The sequence below is a fragment of the Paramisgurnus dabryanus genome, chromosome 11 (assembly GCF_030506205.2).
Source record: "Paramisgurnus dabryanus chromosome 11, PD_genome_1.1, whole genome shotgun sequence".
In the NCBI taxonomy this organism is placed as follows: domain Eukaryota; kingdom Metazoa; phylum Chordata; class Actinopteri; order Cypriniformes; family Cobitidae; genus Paramisgurnus; species Paramisgurnus dabryanus.
In genome coordinates, this window is record NC_133347.1 from 15,226,887 (window position 1) to 15,253,257 (window position 26,371).

The 26,371-nt window shown below is 38.6% G+C and overlaps 1 protein-coding gene across 1 annotated transcript in view; it reads right to left on the reverse strand.

Moving 5' to 3' along the window:
• Positions 1–26,371, reverse strand: part of prex1 (phosphatidylinositol-3,4,5-trisphosphate-dependent Rac exchange factor 1) — an 86,098-nt gene that overhangs the window by 2,497 nt on the left and 57,230 nt on the right. The window contains exons 14-39 of the mRNA XM_065247049.2: positions 26,019–26,094; positions 25,481–25,553; positions 23,850–23,992; positions 22,232–22,324; positions 19,497–19,645; positions 19,085–19,170; positions 18,180–18,319; positions 17,972–18,080; positions 15,566–15,747; positions 15,020–15,181; positions 14,694–14,904; positions 13,276–13,531; positions 11,208–11,414; positions 9,410–9,498; positions 9,238–9,320; positions 8,735–8,825; positions 7,624–7,752; positions 7,316–7,357; positions 5,497–5,714; positions 4,458–4,560; positions 3,515–3,658; positions 3,003–3,117; positions 1,804–1,864; positions 1,525–1,700; positions 1,144–1,246; positions 106–173 (exon numbers count right to left, since the gene is read on the reverse strand). Coding sequence (XP_065103121.1) covers positions 106–173; positions 1,144–1,246; positions 1,525–1,700; positions 1,804–1,864; positions 3,003–3,117; positions 3,515–3,658; positions 4,458–4,560; positions 5,497–5,714; positions 7,316–7,357; positions 7,624–7,752; positions 8,735–8,825; positions 9,238–9,320; positions 9,410–9,498; positions 11,208–11,414; positions 13,276–13,531; positions 14,694–14,904; positions 15,020–15,181; positions 15,566–15,747; positions 17,972–18,080; positions 18,180–18,319; positions 19,085–19,170; positions 19,497–19,645; positions 22,232–22,324; positions 23,850–23,992; positions 25,481–25,553; positions 26,019–26,094 — 3,309 coding nt within the window. The remainder of the gene's footprint in view (positions 1–105; positions 174–1,143; positions 1,247–1,524; positions 1,701–1,803; positions 1,865–3,002; positions 3,118–3,514; positions 3,659–4,457; positions 4,561–5,496; positions 5,715–7,315; positions 7,358–7,623; positions 7,753–8,734; positions 8,826–9,237; positions 9,321–9,409; positions 9,499–11,207; positions 11,415–13,275; positions 13,532–14,693; positions 14,905–15,019; positions 15,182–15,565; positions 15,748–17,971; positions 18,081–18,179; positions 18,320–19,084; positions 19,171–19,496; positions 19,646–22,231; positions 22,325–23,849; positions 23,993–25,480; positions 25,554–26,018; positions 26,095–26,371) is intronic.

Below are 26,371 nucleotides of genomic sequence, written 5' to 3' on the forward strand. Positions count from 1 at the left end.
AGAGGTTTAAGAGGGCCTTGTTAGAAGCTTCATTCCAAACCAAATCGATCAACAACTTAATAATGGAATTTAAAGAGCAAGCTTGCACAGAAGTGCCAGTGATACCTCGGGGCAAAAAGGGGCATCTGGTCCATTACTCTGAGATTTTTGGCTGAGATCTCCACTCTGGTGCCCTGTAAAGAAAAGTTATAACAGAATACCTCAAATGTTGGCCGTCATATTACAATGCAAGCTTAACATTGTCATCAGAAACATGTGACATATTTTTTTTAACCAAGATAAAATCTTCAGATAAAAGTGTCTGATCCATTCATTTATGGAAATATCAGATTTTTTTTTATCTATTTTATATATATAGATAATACTAACATGTAATCCCATTAAAGGCGGGGTGCATGATTTTTGAAAAACGGCTTGGAAAAGGGAGTCAGGCTGACTACCAAAAACACACTTGTAGCCAATCAGCAGTAAGGGGTGTGTCTACTAAACTACATCCTTGCCTGGGTTGTGTATATGTCAGTCCTTTCAGAAAAAAGGCAAGTTTTTTTGTGATTGTTTTGGGCAAAAATCCTTGATCTTGAGGCACATTTTCTTAAAAATCCGATGGAATATACAGGATATTTATGCAATTTTATGCGATGAAATTGCGGGAACTTGCAAAAATTGTGGGAACTTGCAAAAACTGTTTGCAGCTTTTCAATGATGTTCATGTCACTTCATAACATTCCCATGGCAACAGGGGACATGGCTGCGCTTGTGTGAGGTAAATTCAACATTTTCAACAACTTTCTGCTAAGATAGATGTAATTTTTGCTACGAAAATGTGGGGATTATGAAATCATGCAAGTCCCGCATATTTTGCGCACGCAAATCTGAAATTTATGCTGCGAAAGTGCGGCGTATTTGACAAAATGCATCCCCTGCATAAATATGCGCACTTTGGCTGATTATGGGTTAAATCATGCGATTGCATAATCGCGTTTTTTTGGAGCGACTGATATGTGGGGCGGGTCTATCAAAAGAAGATCCAGATTCTATTGGGGTGGGGCATGTTTGTTTAGGTGATTTAAAATGTCAACATTGGCTTTCATAGATCATGCACCCCGCCTTTAAATGTACAGTCTACAGTTGTGAGTCATGTACCTGTTTTCGCATGATGTCCATGGTTTGCATGAGGCAGCGAGGCATCAGGCCGTGGTTTCTGGTCAGAGTAACAGCCTGCTCCAGTGAAACAGTCAGAGTGCACCTGCATAGTACAGAAACAGTCTAAATCAAGACTACAAATCTGCAATAGGGATGCTAAACTAGAGCATGGGTCGGTCTTCATCAGGTGGTTGGCCACCTTCATGTATCCATAAAAAGTGAAACACTTTTATGCAATAATGTAATGAAAGATTAAAGACCCCGGCGCTGGACGTGTTTTACATCAGAAGAAAATGACTTCAATTATAGTAGACTGTTAAAACCCGAGCATGTTTTGATTCATTACTCAGTAAGACCTTATTCCCATCTGTGGTTGCATACCTCTGCATTCCAGTAGCACACATGGTGATGTGACACGCTCCCAGACGGCTGCAGAGCTCAGAGGAGACCTGGAGAACGCTGACATCAGAGGGTTGACCTGCAGAGGTCGGATTAACTTTCATATACTTCTGCATTAGCCGACAGAGGTCATCCAAGGTGTTAAGTGGTCGGAGAAGCTGGGGAAAGATTTAAGTTGTTTATCTAACTTTCATATTAATTTCTAAATATTCATTTCTGAATACTGAGCAAACACGGCACAGGATTATCATCTCTACCAACCTGGTCAATTTTCATAGCAGTGGAATTTGAGTCTGAATTTGACTTCTCCAGATAAAAAGCCCTGAAAATGTGATTAAAAACCATTAAAAATGATACATACAAATTTAACTTAAGTCATGTTATTATGCTAGAATGTCCAGGATACACAGCATAGAATGTGCACAGTAAATGCATATTAAACAGCTTTGGGATCACTTGGTCAGAGACTAAAAAAAACTTTCATTACATTCAAGACTTTCAAGTAATTTCATCCATACACAGTAGACGCTTTCATCGGACACACAAGAACTTAAAGGGACACTCCACTTTTTTGAAAATATGCTCATTTTCCAGCTCCCCTAGAGTTAAACAATTAATTTTTACAGTTTTTGGCATATTTTCAAAAAAAGTGTTGAGTCCCTTTAACTTCTGATCTTTTTTTTAATGGTCTGACTAGGGCTAAACTGAACTCTGAAACAAATACCTCATCGAAAATAACAAATGTTTTGGTTTCCTAAAGACAGGGGAGACGTTATATAGTACACATTTTACACAGTAACGTTAGCTTAGTGTAGGTTTTGATACGCTTTAGCTATGATTTGAAGTAAGGTAATCTACTTCTTGTTTATTTTGCTTATTATCAGAAATAATCTACTGTAAAAGGATTCTTGCTGTTATTGATTCTTTGCTAAAGATTACAAGAAGTTATGGTTGTTTCAAGAAAAGCAGTTTTTTTTACATTGTTACAGCTAAATACGTCCATACAGCTTGTACATAGTAAAAAGCAGAGCTTTACAGTACTCATTTTTTCAAGTATCTGTACATTATCAGTGTTTTTCTTTTACTTATCACTTTATTTTAATTCCACTACATTCCACATTAAATGTTATTTAATAATTGAATAATTAAGTATTAGATTTCTATGTAAAAATGGAGTAAAAGTACCTCAATTTTTTAATTGAGTATTAGTACTAGATTTGTAATGTACTTAAGTAGTAAAGGTAAAAACAACTTGTATGAAATGTAGTTGAGTAAAAAGTACAATATTATGCATTAGAATGTAGTAAAGTAAAAGGACCATGGTGCCACAAATGATCTTAAATAGACAAAAAAAAAATTTGTTGAATAAAGAAAAAGAACCAATGAGAACTGAACAATATTCAGACTGTATGCATTGCATACTGTAAAATGCATGAAGCTATACTCGAGTGAAGGGTTACCTGAGTTTACGGTAATAACCTTTGACTTTTTCCAACGACAGTGCGTTTGTGCGCTGTTGAAACTCTTCCATTGCAACAAAATCCTGAGACAACAGACCTTCTGGTTTCTCCAGCCCTGATAAAATGCAGAAGAATTTCATACATTGCACCAAACTTGTAATGTTGCCTGATGACCACTAGATGGCGCACAAAACTTGTTTAGGCAACAGAATGCCATTATTTTACTTTATTTAACAAATAATCGTAAACTTATAACTGATCATAACTCTCCCTAGAGTGTCAAGTAATCTGTGGAAGTGTATTAGACAATTATATCTGAGAACACGGATGTCTGTTCTTCTATAACTCTTTTTTTGTTTGTTTCACATGAAAACAGTTTTTGGTATAAATGAGGGTTTGTAAATAATACCATAATTTAATGTAAACTATTCTTTTGATGTATGCTTACTGTAACTATATACATGTTTAAGAGACAAACAGTAATTTCTCCAGTTTTTATTGCATGTTCGCACCTCTTGTGAAGAGAACAGACTGAAGTTTTAAAGACCCTCCGTTCTGTAGCCGAGTTGGAAGCTCGCTGAACTGACAGCTGTCCAGGAACATGGTGACCCTGATGGCCTGTCGACTGCCTTCTACCTGGTAATGCACTGATGTATCTGTAAAAGGACAGATTCAATATGAGGCATTACTCTTCTTCACCATCCTTTTCCAACACTGATGTTTAAATAAGAAAAATTTGTCCAGGATCACAATGGAAAAACTCATCAGGTTTATCCGCTCTGACATGTAAACAGCTCAATGGGTAAAAAAACAAAAACCTTGCAGATGTGTGAATCGCTGAGCTGTTTACATTTGCACTACACAGAAAGGGACTCGGATGACCTTGATAAAACACCTTTGAAGCAGACGCAAACAACCAAGCTGGAAATCCTTCCTCTGATTCACTCGAACCAAACCAGAAGAGCTCAGATAAGGCTCCTATCACTTCTTACTATGCTGACATTCCCGAAAAGGACATCTGGAGGGTGTGCACATATGTTTGTGCGGAGAGGGGAAGTGTGTGAGGAGGGGTTATGCTATAAACGGATGACAGTTTTGGCTTGTAATTTTTAGTGAAATCATACAGCTTTTATTTGAGAAAGGGAGGGACCCTGGATGTAAATCTATTTATAAAAAGAAAAGGAGTTTGGGTTCAATGTTGTTGGAATTAACGGCTTACGTACAAGTTGGAGAAATTGATACTTATGTCACCTAAACTTACTGTTAAGTGTTAAAACCAGTAGGGTGTAAAGGTTTTAACAAATGCATAAATGTATCTCTTTCTTCCTGACAGTGTGTAAGAAACAGAAATCACACTTCAGCTTTAAAGCTTCACGCATATGTATAGATCTCATTTCTATTGCCACTGTGATTGACAGGCTATTCCTCCATGTGTTAATATATGTGGTGTCATACTTGGAACGAGGCACTCGTTCTCCAGGGGGCGAAACAGGACGGTGACTTTCTCCAGATCCTGAAGTGCTGCTTTTGTGTCTTCCAGCATGATTCTCTCTTGAGTCTGTTGAAGAAAACAGCATTGTTTAACCAAGAGAGATTATAAATGTAACAATATTTTGCACATAAGATGCATGCTGATGGTTTTAGAGCAAATTTACTCGGCATATAAACTTTAAGTATAGTAAGGAACTGAAACTGATGTGATTAACTTGCAGTTACAAAGAAAAGTTGTGGTTACTGTATATGGAATTCAGTGAGGTCTAGCATGTGATAGTTTGGGTTTAGTCTGTACGTCACCATCCTAAGATAAAATTCCAAGTATGCAGCATAATAAACTTTAAGTTTGCGGTTTAGATATGATGGTTAAACTGTGAAGCCAGATACATTTGCTTTCGAAGGCCACCAGTTTCTTGGCATAACAACATCAAGGTCTAAGTTTGAATCCCAGAGAGGGCATTTAAGGTATAGTTCACCCAAAAATTATAATTCTGTCGTCATTTACTCACCCTCAAGCTTTTACAAACCTGTACAAATTACAAAATGCTATTTGCAATCGAGCAAGAAACAGGAGCACCATTGACTTCTATAGACAGTAACAACATAAACAAGCGGCTGTCGTGGTCCGCACGTAACTTCCGGTAAACTCCGCTAAGAATAAATAACAACAAAGTTCTATAAACGTAGTTTATTTATATAACAAGCAAAAAACAACCTAGGAAACCAAAACATTTGTTATTTTCGACGAGGAATTTGTTCAAGAGACCATTAAAACTAGTCAGACCATTAAAAAAACGAAAACGGAAGTAAAGTTCGGTTCCAGACGTGTTATCGCGTCAGCACACGTGCATCCGATGAAACCGTCTATAGTAGGAATTAAAAATATTATGGAAGTCAACGGAGCTCAAAATCTTTAAGTTGACGGTGAGTTAATGATGAAAGAATTATCATTTTTGGATGAACTATTCCTTTAACTTCACTGAATGTCTGCAAGTCTTACCACGTGTGGAGAGAGTGTGGACTGAAAGTTAAAAATCACTCCGATGGAGGCGATCTGCTCTAGCCATTTTCGGCTGACCTCTTTACTGTCTTCTTCATATTCCCCGTTATTGTTGAAACGCAGGTTCAGTGCGTTCACAAGTTGCTCGGCCAACGCACACAGTGCCCCCACCAGGGCTTGACAGAATACTGCATCTCGCCGCAACTGCAGCTCTGTGTCTGTGACAAAAGAAAAGAAATTATGTAAGGGCGCTTTCCCAGACAGAGTTTAGATTAATCTAGGCCTTAGTGATATTAGGACATTCAAGTAGTTTTTACAAACAAACCCTAGAAAAAACAATAAATGACACTGATTTAAGACAGTAGTCTCCAATATGGTGCCCATGGGCACCAGGTTGCCCACATGGAGTCTGTGAGTTGCCCAACAAAGCATATTCTATTAAAATCCTAAATTTAAATATTTATTTATATTTGCTTGAAGAAGCCTTTTATGCATGTTAACATTGTTTTCTATGGGTATACGCACACCGGCGCCGCAAGGTGGCGCCTGTCCGCGCCGCCCAGCTGTGACTCAGGAAGATGCTCAAATCCCTATCGCACCACACAGCGCCATCACATAGTTTAACACTAAATAACATCATATTTGTCCCAAATCATTAAGGATTAACATTGGCTGCTAACGTATATTTTGCATTCTGAAGTAGACCCTATCTGACGAAGGTCGCGCTATTTAATTTGCACTTCCGGTTTACAATAGACGCGGCGCGACGCTGAGCTGCGTGGCCGGTGTGCGACCCCCTTTATTCTAGTCCAAGACTAAAATGAATGTGTGAGCTGCTTAATTTAAAAACACGTTTTCCTGACTAATTTGAACATATATCTGTGACATTGTTTTGCCTCAAGATGCACACCTGTAGTGTTTTTTGTAAGGTTTGTTTGTAAAAACTTTTAAAATGACCTAGTATAAATAAGGCCTAGTCCTGGATTAACCAAAACCCTGTCCAGGAAACCTCCCTATTAACATGTAAAACAAAAATGTTTTAAGTAGACTCTCAAAAAAGTAGCCCTCCAGATTTACCAAAGCCCTCCAAAGTTTGATCCACAAAAAGGTTGACCCCTGTGTTAAGATGTGTCAGTACAAGGTGTTTTAAATTAAGGCAGCTTAAACACGCATTTTAGTCTGGGACTAGGATAAGCTCTGTCCGGGTGTTTCCTCTGCACAAAAAATATCCAATCTTATCTTCTTGTTCGATAAATGGCTTATAAGGGTTCATTTAACGTTCAATCATTCAGTACATACCAGCAGTTAAAGAGGAATGCTAAATATTTGAAAACCAATGTAAGTCATGCTCAGTTTGTGTAATAGGTTAAGCAGATGGTGGGGTTCAATGCATCTCTGGGTGGGTATGGGTTGTCTGTGTGAAGCCGTACAGATAAGGGCTCTAGATCAGATTCCAAAGCAAACGCTCAACAGCTTCCATATGTCTCCCACCACAGACCCCACGGGACAAACCCACTCTCTCTCCATTCTCACTTAATCTCCATCTACTGCTCTTTCAGCATCTTGCAAACAACCATGCCTTTTGCTTCAACTTGGCACACACACGTATACTGTACAGCGTCCAATAAAACACTCCTTTATTTCAAAACAAAGTAAATACTGTAGAATCCAGAACAGTAGTTTGGGTCAACACTCATAGCACATGCTACAGTCCGAGTCATTTTTCTAATCTCATACAGATGATGATATAAAGACAAGATCGTGTCATCAGGGTATCTTAGTAATAGCTGGATAACAATTATATTCAGGTGTAACTTACCTGTGCATTTAAGCAACGCCAATAAGAGCTGGCTCCTCCCATCTGTAAAACAGTTACAAACAGACTTGAATACAACAGAGAACTGCACAATAATATACATAAAGGTTAATACAACTTGCCATAGCAATCATTCATTTTAGTGTATCTGGCATTACGTTATTGACAACGCCCATGTGGCCTACTGTAGGTGACATCAGCCAAAAAGGGGAATTTTACAAAAAGATAAATATTTAATATATTTGAAACCAACACTTACTGTATTAAAAAAAGTAAAGGGGTTCAATTGACTTGTAAGCCCTATTCAGTACCTTCTACAAAGCGATGAAGACTGTTGACCAAAGATTTGATCGAACTGGGCAGGTTCCAAGGGTCTTCTTGAATGTTCTTGAGCAAGATGTTCCTCCAGCGTACGGTCCAGTCATCCGTGTGCCGAAACTCTGTAAGTATTAAGAAAGGGTTAAAAAAAACTTCAAATGAAAGATGCTCAAGTGTGCTGTTTGAAATATGTTAAAGGGACACTCATTTTCCAGCTCCCCTAGAGTTAAACATTTGATTCTTACCGTTCTGGAATCCATTCAGCTGATCTCCGGGTTTGGCAGTACCACTTTTAGCATTGCTTAGCGTAGTTCATTGAATCTAATTAGACCATTAGCATCACGCTAAAAAATAACCAAAGAGTTTCGATACTATGATATTACGCAGCAGCCAAAAGTAGTCCTTAATATCTTTCAATAGCAGGGGACTATTTTCAGGCACTACGTAATATCATTGCGCCTCCTGCAGCCACGATACGGCAGCAAAGTCCTTGATTATTACGCCAGAATGAGAGTATAGTTCCTAACCATATGGGCCTACAAAATATTTTAAATTTTCCGTCGGTCTTAGTACGCGATGTAACTACAGAAGAGTCAAGTTTTAAATAGGAAAAATATCTAAACTCTTTGGTTATTTTTTTTAGGTGCGATGCTAATGGTCTAATCAGATTCCATGGAGTGTGCTAAGCTATGCTAAAAGTGTTAGCGCCAGATCCGGAGATCAGCTGAATGGATTCCAAAATGGTAAAAATGAAGTGTTTAACTCTAGGTGAACTGGAAAAAAAGCATATTTTCAAAAAAAGTGGAGTGTCCCTTTAACAACACTCCTAAAGGAGAAAAGTTCAGTAGGTCGAAAGGTGTAACTAACACACGGTCAACACAAGTATGCAGGGGATAAGTATGTGCACACTCCAAAAATACATTAAGCACACACAAAACTATCATGGTGTCCTTGCATGCCGAGGTACTAAATACGCAAACAGAAACACACACACCCCTGTGCATTCAAACGGGGATCCTGAACACACCAGACACCCCTCCAAAAAGTTTCCAAATATAACACTCATTCAAATATAGCGCACGTGCACACCCAACCGGGCGTTACCTGGCTGACTGTGGTCGGTGTAGAAATGCTTGGTTTCCTCGCAAGCTTTGCTCATGACAGGGCCCTTCAGCAGACTGTTGATAGAGTCAACCTGAAAAAGAAATGAGCACGGTTACACCCATCACCACGCACACATCCTGCGCTAACTAAAGATGTGATAGACTACAAACTCCCGCTAATCCGACCCTGCTGGTTTGAGTCTTTCCGCATGCAACCTGTCTACACTGCATTAAAGAGCTATTATTGATATCTAAGCTTTGAAAGAAATGGAGAGGGGGTTTGAATCTGTTGACCTTTAGAAGGCGATAGATTTCGAGGGCAGGGGGCAAAGGTTTAAAGGTCAAAGTGGTGACCAAAGAAGTTAGCGGATGTAAGATAATGCGATAAATGATACTGTGGGAGTCAGAGAGGAAGAAAATAGGAAATGTGTCGATGAAGAGCAAAAACACAAGTTGAAACAAATGGATTACAATGGGGAAATTAAATTAAAATTGGCAATTTACTTGATTGAAAAGGTGCTCCAAACATCCATGCAGTTTATCTTGCTTGTCCAGAGGAATCTGCATATCACACGGCAACTCGTCTCCTGGAAAGTGACAATTTTTGTTAATTTTTTTGTCATTCATTTTGGTACAGCTTTCTATACTGTACTGACATACAACAGAGGACAGTTACCTGAACCCATCTCATCACTGCCCAGGTAAGAACTGTTGCTCCGGACGCTTGTGTAAGACAGGACCGAGTCCCGGTTGCTGTTACATTCACTGTAAAGTACACAATCACACATATAGAAATGTCTTAAGGAGATAAAACCAAACATTTCAAGCTTGAATTACAGGCATTTAGACCAATTGTGAAGTGAGGCATTTCATAAAAAAGCCATAAATTATGATAACTATAAAACAATAAACACATTCTTTAAAGTATTTTTGGCTTCAAGCTTAAGTGGAAAAATGCCCGTACGTCATGTGATGAACACCACCTGCGGTTACTTTCCAAGACATCTGTGAGAACTTAAATGGAACTGACTTCATACATTTACTAAATGTCACCTCAGGACAAACTGGTTAAAGTATGGGAAGTGTTTAAATACTTTTCTGGGCTACTGTATCAATCCAGAACACAATATACATGTAGCTGAATCCACCATGTATGGGACTGATGAAAATGAACTAAGGGCAAAGACCAACCATACAATTTTCCAGAATCCTGCTACCATTCAACAGCCACAATGACTTAAACATCAGCAAACATTCAGTTTAACTAGGATTTACAAAGTCATGTTTATTATGCCAGAGTATAATAAAAAAGCCATTTCTGTTCCAAAAAGTCGCAAACAAACTCTACTGCCCCGTACTGCACCCGGTTGCAGAAAACCAGAAGTTCCCTTCCATGCTCCACTGAGAGAGGAAAGACCAAATTAAGTGCCACCACAAACCAAGAATGGAAGAAGATACTGTAGCTCATAAGCAGCAGGTTGTGAAACTCAAAGGGGGGAGACAGAGAGAGAGAGACCCTCACATTTAACCCTTTGAACTCTCAACGTTCACATTTCATACCAGCGTCCTTTTCATGATAACAAGAAAGGACGGGTTGCTTTCGTCCGCACAGACGTACTCATCTGCTTACAGTGCTGTGCATAAATAGAGGAACACGCAGTAAGCAGTGCATAAATAGAAGAAAAATGTTTCCATCTATAAAACCTGACTGCAGCAGCTGTATATGAGCTCATTGTGTCACAAAGTAAGCGGGGTTTCAAGCGGAATGCCACATAATGACAGGGAGAGCAAGGACAGACGTCCATTTCTCCCCACAGAAGCAGAAATCCCACAGGCTGTGTGGTCAGTCTCTGTCAAATCTACATCAGAGGCAAACAAACTCCGGTCCATATAACAGCAATATAACAATGGTGACAGTCTGTGTTTCTTTAGTGGTTTGTGAGGGCGTCTCAGCAGTCGGACAGCAGACGCGGCGGGGTTGCTATGGCATGACAGGTTCTCTGTGAAGGATGTTTTTCATTTCTGTGTCTGTTTTAGCAACATCTGTTTGACAGGAGCGCACAAGCCCTGTCTCACTCCCATGTGTTGAAGGAAGACTGGGATTTTCAATCATCCTTCATGGATGCCATATGAATTTATTTTATCCAAAGCGACCTACAGTGCATTCAATCTATATACATACATACAATCTAAGCATCTGCATGCATGTACTCAGCTTACACAATTTAGCTACAGAAAAACAATACTGTAAGTTGCTCAATGTGTCACCGCGACTAACTAGTATCAAAAGCCTGTTAAGCCCAATTCACACTGATCTAACAGACTCCAACAGACGTGTCTATTGGAGTCTGTTGGGTCAGTGTGAAACCCCTGTTGGATCAAAGTAAATGAGACTTTAGAATGTGGGTGTCTGTTGGTGTCTGTAGTTGTCTGACCAGTGTGAATTGGCCTTTAAAGACAATCTTTATTCCCACCTGTAGGAGTCTCTGTAGCTCATGGTGTCGTGTCCTGAATCCTCCTGATCATCTTCATTCACTTTGAAGCACACTCTCTTGTTCCCGCCGTGCTCTGTCTTGTCCTGGTCCGTTTCCTCTGGTATGGGAGAGGTCGAGGAGGTGTTGTCAAATGAGGGGGGCTCAGAACCCTGTGGCTGGGTCGGTCCAGTTATGGACGATAGGAGTCTAAAAACAAATAGGCATATTTAGACAGACTACAAAACAGATAGACACAGATGAAAAATGAACACTGTTTAGATTTTAACAATGAATTATGAGAGCGTCTCCACAATAAATCTTTCATGTATGATTAATGACATTTGCTGCTGGAGATCACCAACAGATTTTTGTGTAAATACTGCTAAACATAAAAAAATAAACAAGGGACTGTTTTCACATTATTCACTTTATTTTAAAGTCTTTACCCTAAATACCCTTATTGTTTTAATTGGATGATGTTTATGCTTTAGTTGTTTTACCTATATTAAGATATTTTTAGAGATGCACCAAAATATCAGCCAATAATCGGACGTTAAAAGCACTTTTTTACACTATCAACAGTTTAAAAACATGGCCGAAATATCCTGTCAATCAAAAGAGAACAAGAAAATGCAATGAATTTGAGCTCTGTGTATAGAAAATGTAAAGAAACATTACTAGTTTAATGTTCAATATTATTGGTCATTATATGAATGAATAACATTAAAAAATGGTAATAAAAAAATAGGTTCATTTTCCAGGTCCCCTAGAGTTAAACATTAGATTTTTACTGTTTTGGAATCCATTCAGCCAATCGCCGGGTCTGGCGCTACCACTTTTAGCATAACTTTATGCATAACTTTTAGCATAATTCATTGAATCAGATTAGACCATTAGCATCACGCTTAAAAAAATAACCAAAGAGTTTTGTATTTTTCCCATTTAAAACTTGACTCTTCTGTAGTTACATCGTCTACTAAGACCGACGGAAAATTAAAAGTTGTGATTTTCTAGGACAAAAAACTATACTCTCATTCTGGCGTAATAATCAAGGACTTTGCTGACGTACCATGGCTACAGGAGGCGCAATGATATTACGCAGTGCCCGAGAATAGTCCCATGCTATTGAAAGCAACCATGGTGAATATTTTCGGACGCTGCGTAACATCATTGCGAGCCATGTTTTAAATAGGAAAAATATCTAAGTCTGGTCATTTTTAGCACAATGTTAATGGTCTAATCAGATTCAATGGTTTATGCTAAGCTATGCTAAAAGTGATACCCCCAGACCCAAAGATCAGCTGAAAGAATTCCAAAACGGTACAAATTAAATGTTTAACTCTAGGGGAGCTGGAAAATGAGCCTATTTTCAAAAAAAGTGGAGTGTCCATTTAATGCAAGTTAATATATCCACCATCTATCAGTATTGGCAGATTTAATTCTGAATAATTGGTTATCGGTGGGAAATATATATTTATTTAATATAAGTGCATCTTTAGTTATTTTAGTTATGTACTTTATGGGACAGTGCAGTGTGGGGTGAATAAGATTCAGAAATGACTCCACTTGCTACTGTAGTTACTGAATAATAAACATTCGTTCCTCATGAGAGCTTGTGGAAATCCGCTGCAGTCATCTGTTATGGCTTCAGCCCTGTGTTTTTTTCTGTTGCACCGATAAATATTTCTAGACTATTATAAAAGGGCATCCTAAAGTTTTAAAGTTCAAGAACTAAACATGAAAAAAAATTCTAACCCCCCCAAAAATTTGGAGCTTAGATGCAAAAGCTGTTAAACGCCTCTGTCACCTCCTTTCCTGATGTTTTATAATTATTTAATCTAACTTATTTCAGATCTTGCACTTGATTAAATCTTAAATCTTTAATTTAACTGCAACTTTTATCTATACAATTTTACATTTGCATTAACTTTATATACATCATCATGACTTCCCTTAAACTTCCTGGTTTCCAAACATGGGAACCTTGCCTAATATAAAGTCAGAGCCATGTGTTATATAAATAGACTGATAAACAACCTCACCACCTGCTTAAAATGTCGTCACTTACACATCTATCTGGGCCACATATTGCTTCATCTCTCGTACGGCGATGTCCAGGCGATTGTAGAGGCAGATATAATTGTCCTGGCTCTCCGTGTCTTCCTGTTTGAGGAGGAAGCTGAGACCTCCTTCTTCAAGCCTCCTGCCGTTCTCCTCCACGCCCTCTCCCTCCTCCGTCTCTTCATCCAAACTCAGGCAGCTCCAGGAAGGGGCCGCCATGCTGGTCACACAATGTACAGCGTGAGACATTGGATTCAGATTAGCTGCAGGAAGGAAGAAAAGATTGACATTACTCAATAAGATCAATAGAGACAATTAAAGAGTCGTGTGCTGAGGTAGGACATAGAGAGATTTCTCTCAATTTTGTCCAACATCCTAAATTTGTTTTGTCTACTGAGCATATTGCACTGCATACCAAGATTGTTTTTCAACAAGAATACTTGAGATTCTGTCTTGCAATTTGGCCAGAGGTAGACATCTTAAAAGGCTGTATAAATAAGCAGAATACCCTTTGGAACAGGCTTCATGTTGACAGCATGGCTATGATGCCTTAAAAAGCTCACTAGGTTTCGACTAAAAATAAATAAATAGAGAAACTGAACGTCTGAAAGCTTCAGATGCAGTCAAGCATACTTTTTTATGTGGCAAAGTCTTAGACCACGAGGCTCAGACTGCAAAGAAGTGTACCAGAGGAATCTGAAACATCTCTGACCGTGAGACAACTGCAGAGCAGATGTTCAGCCGAAAAGACTGCGCAGTCTGGACAAAGCAGCGTTCGATTGCTTTCCTGATGACACGCGATGGCTAGACAGCAGGTTGGGCTGGAGCTTTCTGAGCAGGTGGAGTGAAAAACAAGCCAGATGCTCTACCTGGCTCAGATTTTAGGGTTGCCCCAATGAATTTCAACATTTATTTAAGCAGTCTGTGCTGGATGAAGTGGCTGATACAGCCAATAACAGCAAATACATCAGGACTCATAAACAAACATAAAACAGTGATGAGAAGAGATGGAGACTTAAACCCTCAGGGAATAAAAAAACTGTGGGCCTTTGGGATGATGACATCACTAAAAGCCACTCTGGTCTAATGGTGTCTTAATGGAGGTGTTTTTAAACCTGAAAGCTTAAAAAAGCTCTGGGATTGTTTTGGGAATAGAACGCCATGGTTTTACAAGGCCTGTGTGGTTTTAACTGTATGGCTTAATTACTGTTTTACAACTTATAATGATCATACGGATGAGGTTTGGTTAACTGAACCCATGTGCTCAGTTCACACATGGTGACGCATAGTGGTTTTAATGCCAATTCTGTGCATCATCTAAGAATTCTCAAAACAAACAAAAAACATGAATGATCGAGAGAAGGTTATATAGCTAAAATCATTAAATAGACTGTTAGATATTGCTTGCGGTTTGTATCTCTGCACCTTGGTCAGGGTCGAGGCCGAAGAAGGAGTTTTTGCGTCCGAAGCGGATGCTGAAGGCTCGCCCAGCCGTCGAGGTGTTTTTGGGGCAGGACACTTGCATCAGATTCAGGTGACAGTTGGTGGGGACATAGTCCATGCAGTTCAGGACGTGAGGCTTAGTGCTCGCCTGCTTAAACATAGGTGAGGCCTTCATCTGTAGCTCCTCCACAAACTGAGAGAGTATGATACACAAAAAAAAATTTTAATTAATGTATCTTGTTAAAACAATTAAAGATATATTAAAGATAAAGGTGTCAATGGAAGTGGAAGATATTGAGAGATCACACCTGTTGGTAACTGCGAATGCGTTTGTCTATGCTTTCCAGTTTGGTGTCACAGATGTTTCGGAACTCAAACTGTGGCATGGACACAACCTTGTCATTCTGAGACATGAGCTGCCGGCAGCTCTTTACAAACAGACTGTCATCCTTCACAAAGGCCACCAGTATCTGTCGACAAACAACATGCATACATTGAAAAAAAAGGTGCAAGATACATTTGAAAATAGTGATTTTAAGAAAATACTCTGTGACATTCTGCCAAGTGGCCTTGTCATTTCAAGAAACACCTAAAATGAACAATTTTATCATGATTTAATCATTAATGCTCAGATAATGTTAAAGATCTTTGTGGAAGTTTGGAACATCAAACGTAAATGATGCCAGGCAACAGAAAACAACTTCCTCTTATTCCTCTAAAAATATTTGTGGTAGTCACTGTATGTGTTTTAAATAATACCACTTAAATTACATCTAGAATCATGACAAAAAACTAAAAATACTTTTCCAGTCATTAGGCGAAAAAAAAAAATTAAATTCTGATTCCTGTCTTACCTTTGCAGCCAAGCTGAAGCAGCCTTTGGGTTCCACCATCTTCTCCAGTACGCAGTGTTTGATCCCTGCCGTGCTTACATAATCGTACACAACCCCGTGTTCCACATGAACATTGTCCACGTTGAGACTGACCGAAGGGCCATCTTCAGAGATGGACAACTGTTCCAGTCTTCTAACGGAACCTAGAACATCCAGAGAATGCATTGTTATAAAGAACATGTGTCATTTAGTGCACATTTGCAAGTTAGTTTATTTATCGATACAGATTAACATGTCAACTTCAAATATGGCAGCATATCGACAACATTGGTTCTTGCGTGTCTCATGACGAAACACGCATATGACAACTCAAAGATATGTTTAACTAGATAGACATTCAACCGCTCCATCAGTCTGGTTTTTGAAAATGTCATTCCACTGTGACTGCGCTGGTTAAAGTCTTAATGATATTTTAATTTCATGTTCTTGTGCTTTTAGATCTAACATCTGCTTTTGACACTATTGATCATACTGTTCTTATTGATCGTCTTGAACAATTTGTTGGTGAAAGAGGTATAGCTTTAGAATGGTTAAAATCATATCTTAAAAATAGTAGCTTCTCAGTCAAGATGTGCAAACAATACTTGAGTAAAGACCATTTGTTTTGTGGAGTTCCCCAGGGCTCTATTCTGGCCCCATTGTTATTTTCCTTGTAAATGCTTCCTCTTGATTCCATCTTTCCATCAAAAAACATGGGCTGTCATTACAGTGTTATGCAGACGACAACACATGTTTATCTGCCTGTCAAAACAAATTCTGCAGGATTGGAGTCTCTTATGGCAAGCCTAGAGGAAGTTAAGGCATGCTATTTTTAGTATGAATTTGATTACGTTGTGAAAAGCACATTAGTCAACGGACGTTGTTTTTAATTGTGCTATACAAATAAATTGTCATTGTCAAATATGTAGACGCTTTCACCATTTTAGAACGATCCTGATGCAATCGTCACTTTTCAGTACACACTGTTTAGCCTCTTGTAGAGATTTCAATTCCCGAAAAAGGAATCACTTTTCACAGTCGAGAATCTGATGCTTTTGTATATGTACTAACTCAGTATTACAGATATTCTAAAATGTTTGGGCATACTTAGTAGCACATAACATTTGATAAATATAGCCTACAGTAGTACGGTTGTCTGCGCAGGTACCTTAAACGGACACCCTAATAATATTAAGTAGTGCCCGAAAATAGTCCCCTGCCATTGAAAGATACTAAGGGGACTATTTTCGGCTGCTGCATAATATCATTGCGCCTGCTGCAGCCATGTTACGGCAGCAAAGTCCTTGATTATTACACCAGAATAAGAGTAGTTTTCAGCCATATCTGCCTAGAAAATTGCAACATTTAATTTTCCGTCTGTCTTAGTACACGATGTAACTACAGAAAAGTCAAGTTTTAAATAGGAAAAATTATCGAAACTCGTTGGTTATTTTTTTTAGGCGTAATGCTAATGGTCTAGATTCTATGGATTGTGCTAAGCTATGCTAAAAGTGGTAGCGCCAGACCCCGAGATCAGCTGAATGGGTTCCAAAACAGTAAGAATCCAATGTTACAAAAAAATTACACACACCATCTTTAATATTTAAAGCAGGTGAACATGATTCCACATTTAATTCCTGAGAAAAACATAATGTCAACAATGTCAAGTAATCCGAACCGCCAACTTGGCAACACTGGGTTTCATACCACCTAGGACCGTTCCAATATGGCGGACGACTTTCATATAAAAACAGCTGCTAATGATGTATTTAGTTATACATATCTATGTGACAAGTAGTCATGAGAGAAACGAGAACCAATGAAATTTTAAGTTATCAACGTGCCATCATATATGAATTAAATGTGCTGATCTCTACGTTGCAATGGATACGTGACACATTAATTGCTAGATTAGTTCAAAATATTTATTGTTTTCCCTCACAAACATTTTATTTAGCGCCATAAGACTTTATAGTTGACTGCTCCTACTGACTTCCACAGTTTTTATTTTTCCTACTATAGAAGTCAATGGATACCATCAACTGTGTTTCAATGGATACCATCAACTAATACAGGTTTAGAACCACATGAGGGTAAATGACAGAATTTAAATTTTTGGGTGAACTATCCCTTTAACCCACTGGAGTCATATGGATTACTACAAATCTGGAGCTTTGCAATATTGACCCCCATTAAAACAAGATAACATGACAGTATTTTTATATAAAATCATTTGTTTGTGTTCAACTGAAAGGAAGTCACATACATCTGGGATGGGTACATTATGAGAGAATTTTCATTTTCCGGTGAACTGACAATGATACTGTTTTTATCTTAGCAATTGTCTTCGGTACACCTGTCACAGCAACACACAAACACACACACTACCTGTTCCGTTAGTGCAGCCATCCTCCGAATCGGAGCCGTTCTCACAAGACCTTAAAGACATCTGCTCCTCCACATCCTCATACACACGGTACGCCCACTGACCACAGCTCTGAAGAAGACAACAGGAGCCACAATCACAAAGGGAGGAAATGGGTACAAGGGTGTGAGAAACACTTGCATGTACACTAAATACAGTGCTGGTTCTCACCGTGTCCTGCTGATCCAGAACTGGCTGATGGCCGCTGAAATGATCGAGAACGTCCTGATAGCTGCTCTGGTTCATGTTGTTGCCGTTGACTTTGAGCACACACTGACCGGGCTGAAGACCCGCTGATGCTGCAACAGAACCTAGAAACATACAAACACATTTAATCTCATCACCTGTAGCTCAGTTGGTAAACCATTGCGTTAGCGCTGCAAAAGGTTGTGGGTTCGATTCTTAAGGAGTACACTTAGTGATATAAAGTCATGATTTTGTCAAAATATTTTATTCCAGCTAATAACAAAAAAGATTCATCATAAAACAACAACCTATGAATATTGTGTATTAAAAGAAAGATTTACCTCACTTGTGCTTTACAAAGACCATGTATCCTAAAATTGTGCACGCATGCACTGGGCCCTTTACGGGCTATAATAACATGTCATAAATCTTTGCATTTGTCTGCATGCTGTGAAGATGAGCTAACTAACTGTTCAACTTCAAAAAGATTGTGCCATTTAAATCCAGAAGCGTTCAGGGGCGCTCCACATTTGGCTTTAAACGGTGACGAGCTGTGTTACAGCTCCAGATGTTTATCACATGATCACAGCAGTCTGTGTCATGAATTAGCTTTATTTGAAAGCTTTTTATAGCACAAAAACATCTGCAGGGCAGGTTAGACTGAGGGAACGCAATGTGTTCCTTGATTCATAATGACATGCATGAAATTTTATGGACGAAGGAGAGGAATGCTCTGTTTTTCTAGTCATTAAGCCCTTGGATATTAACTTCAGGCTTGCCATATGAATGTTACACACACAGACATCCACATACTCAGGAAATCCAACCAACAAGTGCAAACAAATAAATCAGATTGTTCTAGATAGTGGAACGAACCAATGGGAACTTACCTTTTTTTACTGCATGCACATAAGGCGGACAGGAACCAGACAGAACAAAAGGCAGAGTCCCGTGAACATCTGGGATCTTCACAATTCTTTAGAGATACAAAACATATAAAATGCTGATTTTTTTATGAAATGATTGCCTTTTGATTTTTTAATAGCTTAAGTATGAGAGAAGGGAGGGGAACAGGACAGGAAATGAAATGAGCCGGATTCAAATTCACATTGCCAATATGGGTACACAGACTCAACGGATACCATGCCAGCATTTGTTTAATTAGTAATGAGTTCTCCTGTTAAAAGTACTTTGTGTGCAGCAGATAGGTCACCTGCATGTAACCCTAACACCAGCAGTATCATTTTACATTTAACACGTACGTGTGCCAGTATCCGATTTCTGCATTTAACATGGACTCACTCTTTGTTTTTGGTGGCCACCAGCAGTCTGAGAGAGCGACGTATACAGAAGGATTGGTTGATCATGCTTTCCACTTCAGAAAAGGGCCTGAGGAACACCAAGTCCTCATTAATGGAGTAGATCTTCCTCCCCGACTGCAGACCTGCCATCTGCACAATGAAAAAAAGAGAAAATAAAGAAAATAAGAGACACAGAGAGCCAAACAATCAAAACAATGACTCATCAATACCAATTCGTTTTTGTGTTAAGTAGTTTCAGATTACCAAAGAGAGGAATAAAAATGAACGAGCAAGAGAGAGAGAGGAAGAAAAGGAATGGGAAAGAAGAAAAAGTAAAGAAAAGTTTTTGGAGAAAGAAAGAGCGGGTACGTGTGAGGACTCTGTGGAGAATATGATGGGACATGTTTAATTGCTTTCTCATCTCTGGAGAGCAGAAGTGTGAGGGAAGAGGGAGGGGACTGAATGAATCCAGCGTGTCCTGGACGTGACAGATGAACGGACTGTGACTCAAGTGTCACAACACAAACAGAGTCAGAGTACTTCTACAGATTCAATGTACTGTATACTCCCCGTTAGGATTACACTGCACTTCTGCAAACGATGCTGTGAGCCACCATGTGACAACTTAATACAGACATCTTTTGTCATGTCTAACAGCCACAGTGGGGGTAAAATTAGAGGTGGTTTAGCTCTTAACCATAATTGTCTACCAATCTTCTTCCATAAATATCTGGAGTTCTAGAGAGCATAAAAACATAACCCAGAGCATAGCAGAATTAAAAAGGACATCGCTCAAATAACACATAATCATCGGGGCTTTCTCCAACATGTACATCAAACATATTAGGTCACATCCAACAGAAAACCTTGAAAACATACTTGGAAACTCCACGTAAATAGTCCCCTGCTATTGAAAATAACCAAGGGGACTATTTTTAATAGCAGGGGACTATTTTCGGCCAGTGCGTAATATCAATACGCCTGCTGCAGCCATGTTACATCAGCAAAGTCCTTGATTATTACGCCAGTTTTAGAGTATAGTTCCTAGCCATATTGGCCTAGAAAATCACAACTTTTAATTTTCCGTCGGTCTTAGTACACAAAGTAACTACAGAAGAGTCAAGTTTTAAATAGGAAAAATATTGAAACTCTTTGGTTATTTTTTTGGCACGATGCTAATGGTCTAATCAGATTCAGTGGATTGTGCTAAGCTATGCTAAAGTGCTAGTGCCAGACCCGGAGATCAAATGTTTAACTCCGGGGAGCTGGAAAATGAGCATATTTTCAAAAAAGTGGAATGTCCCTTTAAGAAGAGTTTGTCAAAGGCGCACACTTTACAAGACAACCCATGATAAAAATACATTTAAGTCAATCAGATTGTATTACAGTAAAGCGCAAAGCAAAGGCAAAGCAAAACAAGGCAAGCGCAAAACAAGGCGAAGATCCCCTTCTACTTGCTCTTTTGACTTTTGTGCCCGATATCTCATACTGTGACATAAGTATGTACTGAAATAGATGAAACACCTACTCATCGCCCCTAAAACAGTAGGTACTGTATAGCATGAATATGGATAGTATGAATGAATTCGGACGAACTACATCTGCCATGTTGATATATCATATGCCACATATCATCATAACAAGTTAGTCTAATAGGAATTACATTAAACAAGCGCAATTGAACCACAAAGAACAGCTTTGTTATATACAGTATGTATTTGCTTTTGAATAAAACCGTGTTACTGCTTTCCGACAGCTTTAAAGGAATAGTCTACCCTTTTGCCATATTAAACTATGTTATTACCTCAACTTAGACAAATTAATACATATCTATCTTTTTTCAATGCGTGCACTGTACAGCGCGTCGTGAATGTGTTAGCATTTAACCTAGACCCATTCATTCCTATGGTACCAAACAGGGAAGCCACCAAACAATTGCGTGTTTTCCCTATTTAAAGACTGTTACATGAGGAGTTATACCAGTAAGTATGGTGCCACAAAATAAAACTTTTTTTGGTACAATAGGAATGAATGGGGCTAGGTTAAATGCTAACACATTCACGACGCGCTGTACAGTGCACGCATTGAAAAAAGATGGGTTTGTATTTATTCGTATAGGTTGAGGTAATAACATAGTTTAATATGGCAAAAGGGTAGACTATTACTTTAAATAAAACAACGCCTCTCCTTCTTCTTCTTCTTCTTCTTCTTCTTCATAAGATAACTCCTCTCTTAGGTGCTCACTGGATGGTAAAGTGTCAATCAAATGAACATTTTTTGATCTCGCTGGAAGTAGTAGGTCATCCAGGTTCTGTTTTTTGAATACTATGAATTTGGATATACTACGTGCCTCGCCTACTACTTTTCGCCTACTATATACTGTAGTATGGAAGTAGTCGGATTTGTAAGCAGATTTAGTTTTATAAAAATATTGCACCTAAACTGTAAATTTACTTTAAAACACTAAAGAAAGCAAGTGACTTTGTAATACCAAATGACCAATGGCTGTTTTTCTCAATGGAACAGTACTATGGAAGATCCCAAATGTGGGAGTATGTGGGTTTTGGAAATGCTCAGTCAGTGATAGTTTTCAGGGGCAGAAATACTTGATGAACCCGAGAAAATATTTAATGTCTCTTCTGTGGATTGCATTTTGGGAACAGAAGAACACCCTGGGAAGTATGTACGGTATATACCTGTATGCATACTACTGTAGAATATAGTTATACCCCATACCTCTGCATATGAGCCCTTCGTCACACTTTTCACTATGATGGCCTTGTTCTTCTCTTCAATCTCAAAGCCGTAGTCTTCCTCTTCAGGATGAATCTGTGCAGAGCCGACAGAAGCACAACATTAGGACATAGTTTAATACTAGCAAGATATAGTCACACACACACACACACACACACACACACACACACACACACACACACACACACACACGCACGCACACACGCACGCACACACGCACGCACACACGCACACACGCACGCACACACACACGCACACACGCACACACACATATATACACACACACTGTACATTTAAGCTTTTAGTATACACTTATTTACATCAACTTAAAGTGCATTCAAGCTTTACATTTGATAAAAACCTATGATCTCGGCTATGCCAATGCTATGCTTTACTGAGCATTACTTGAATTCAGCGAATGAAAACAGCAACAAAAACAGGAAGTGCTAAACAGGAGGATTTCTTCATGAGCGAAAAAGAGTACATCATGAGTAACATGACTAAGAAGCCGAGATAGCATCAGTGTTTGTGCAAAATGTGTAAAGCTTCATATCCTATAAGCCGTAAGAGGTGTTAATTCCTCTATTTCTAAAAATAATCTGTTCAAATTGGTTGTGACCTCAGTCTTAGGATGGTCTTATCTAATAGGTACGCTCAGGTGCTGCAGTCACGACAGGTGTTATCATGGTCATAAGTCACATTGGCTTAAGGCCATGAGACAGGACGCTCATCTCAGTGCCATAACAAAGACATAATGCTTAAATTTCCACTGCTCACGCTGGAGGGGCTTTTATGTAATTTTATTAACTAAGGCCTAAAGCGGACACGTTCTCTTTCATTTCAATCCACCATGCCTTATTTTCTCTGAAAAGCCTCTGATATCATAAAGAGAAGTGGCATGGGGTCCCGATGTCTGAAAAACGTAAAAGAGCTTCATTGGGATCAATTGAGAAGCACTTAGCTGCTGATCAGAAAGAAGAGAGAGCACAAGACTGACATGTTTGGTGGTCTGGAAGAGGAATCATTCTCTCTATCATGAGTTGAAAGAGTTGTGTGTAAAGGTCATGGTAATTATTGAAAGATAAGTAGGATTTTAATTGCCCCTGCACCAGCATGGAGGAAAAAAATAAATGCTGGGGCAATGGTTGTGTTTGTGTGTAGCAGCACACGTTTAAAGGTGGGTGTGTCTGTTTGCATGTGTTGAAATTACAGTGGTACTTTACATCCACATGATGTTTTCGGTTTATCTGGTCAGTTACAGTAGCTGTGGTTATGGGGTAAATGAGGGAAATTTCTGATTTTAAGACCTTCCTAATATAAGAAATTAACTTTTATATGTTGATTAAACATAATTGTGTGTTGCCTATGTGTGTACACAACCACCTGTAATGATACAAATCTGTCAATAGGTACCATGGGTACCATGTGTTCAATAGAATAAAGACACTTACACAGGTTTAGAATAACATGAGGCTATTTTTAACAAATTTTCATTTTTGGGTAATCTATACTCTTTACACTATGATCAAGCTGTTTACTCTGGGGTGTAGTTTTTTTTCTGGACATTAGACTCCATTTGTGTGTGTGTGCTGTATCTCACCACTAAAGATTTGGCAAGGATGTTTTCGATGAGTTTAAAGTCGCTGCGTTGCTGTTTACTTTTGGAGCCCGTGCCCTCGGTTTCTTCATCGGCGTAGAAACGGAAAAACTGAGACTCGTCCTTAAATTCGGTTTTCTCCAGAACTACAAGACAGAAAGATTTGAATTTTAATTTAATAAACCAAAAAAAAAGGAAAACACATTATAAACAGGTGCAACACTTTATAATGCAGTGCAACTCACATCAGCAGATTACAAAATGATATGACAGTGTGAAATAGGTGGATTACATCACCCCTACATAACTGTCAAAACATCTTATGATGTCTTCGGGATTGATGGAAGGACAAATATGATGTGAACGGGAAAGGCAGATATGATTAACAGCAGATCTAAAGCCAGTAAAAAAACCTGGCATGTGAGACTGTGTTTTTTTCCTTCGAGGAAGTCGGTGACAGAGAGCATGTTTGTTTGAGGATTTTGAAGGGACAGGCTGTTCTATCCATAGATTCCAGGCAAAATATTGTTAAGGATTGTTTTGAAAGTCAAATTCAATCAGCAAAACACACGTTAGAAAGTTCAGTAACATTTTAAAATAAGGTTGTATATGTTAACATTAGTAAATGTGTGATCTAACATGAACTAAGAATGATCATTATAGTTTTTCAGCATTTACTAATCCTTGTTAATGTTAGTTAATGCCAATACAGTTATTCATGTTAGTTCAAGTCAGTAACAACTTTTCATTTTAATAATATATTAGTAAATGCTGAAAATAACATGAACCAAGATTAATAAATCCCATTGAAGTATTGTTAGATTATGTTAGCTAAAGCATTAACTCATTTTAACAAATACAACCTTATTGTAAAGTGTTACTGAATGTTGTTTCTATTATTAAGAGTACATTTATTTAATTTGAGTATCCAGATGTTGTTCTAACATCTGTATACAAAGCACTAAGGAAAATCTGTTGGTGAATTTAAAAATGATGTGTGAAAAATATTGATGTCAGTAAGGAGCTGGACTAGGGATGCACAATAATTTGCATGTGATTGTCATTGTGCATCTTGTCAGTGAAGCCGGTTTTGTGATTAGTAATAAATTGCCATCAGCTGCTTTCAGATGGAGCGGCATTTACTACACAAAGTCGTAGTTCACTGCCAATCGGGGCAATTTTGCATTAATTATTGCGGGGGTATCGCCTGCAATATGTATGCGATATGGCCCAGTTTATCAGGGAACTACGGCTTTGTGTAGTAAATCTGAATAGCAGGTGATGACGATTTACTAATCAAGGCACCGGCTTTACTTACGAGATGATATCGCATGCAAATTATCGTGCATCCCTAGGCGGGACTGTCTGTTTATCTGGCCAATGGCAGATCGTTTAGAGAAGGTGTCTCCTGGTGAGCAACTGTCATGCACACTTCAGTTCCAACACACCCTGAAGACCTCCATTAGCTTTTTTACCTCTGTTTGAATGGGGTTGGAGCTAAAATCTGCAGGATGGTGATTCAGAGTTTGGACCAAAAACTTCAGTAGTCTTTCCATTTTGTTTAACATCAAATAGTGCTCACTAAAACACATATGAAAATGGAGTACAAACAGCACGTGGATATCAACACTGACCGTGATGCATGAAACCAGCATTGCAGAGTCCGACGCCAAGTGTCACCGCGTCCTCGCGGCACGTACAGTCGCCCTGTGGAACGAAAACATCACACGCAAAGTCACAAAACAGCCGAGACGTGGCACGTTAAATGACACAATGGAGCAACTGTCGGTGATGAATATTAAAGCGTAAAATTGGAGCGTTCACACAGCTGCGTGTAATAGAGCAGGAATAGGATTTAGATTATGCAAGAAAAACTAAAAGACATGAGAACAAAAAGCTGAATAAAATCCAGACGTGAAAGAAACAGTATGCGTGTGTTTGGTTATGTCAAAATAGTAGCAGTAGGGCAACCAAGGATTTTTAATGAATTTATCATTTTTAAATATACTTTAAATGTGACCCTGCCTGTGAAATCTCAGTTAAAGTTATTTTAGTGATTTACTGTTTTCTACAAAAAAAATTTTATAATAATGTAAAGAACATTCTGTTTATATAATTATAATCTTGATATCTTAAATATTGACAGAGTAAAATCAAAAACCAGTACATTACCTGTGACACAAGCCACTCCACCAGTTTGCTAGCTGGTATAACCGACTTGAACGTTTTAAGGTGATGGTCTCTGTCTCTGTATATAAAGGAGAGTTAAATCAATGTACACAGTTTTGCAGTGTTACAAAGCACCTTCATATAAAATCCATTGTATTATTGCTAGATACATGTACATTAGTGATATTAACTGTGAACTGACACTATGTCTCAGATTTATATATTGTGGGCAAAGCAGCTGTGTATTGAGTATATGGTTAAGTTCAATCCCAGATAATATAGAAAAGACCAATGATCCAGAAAAGTCTGAGATCTTCATTACATCATTCAGCCCCATGACTGCTTCACAGGGTCTG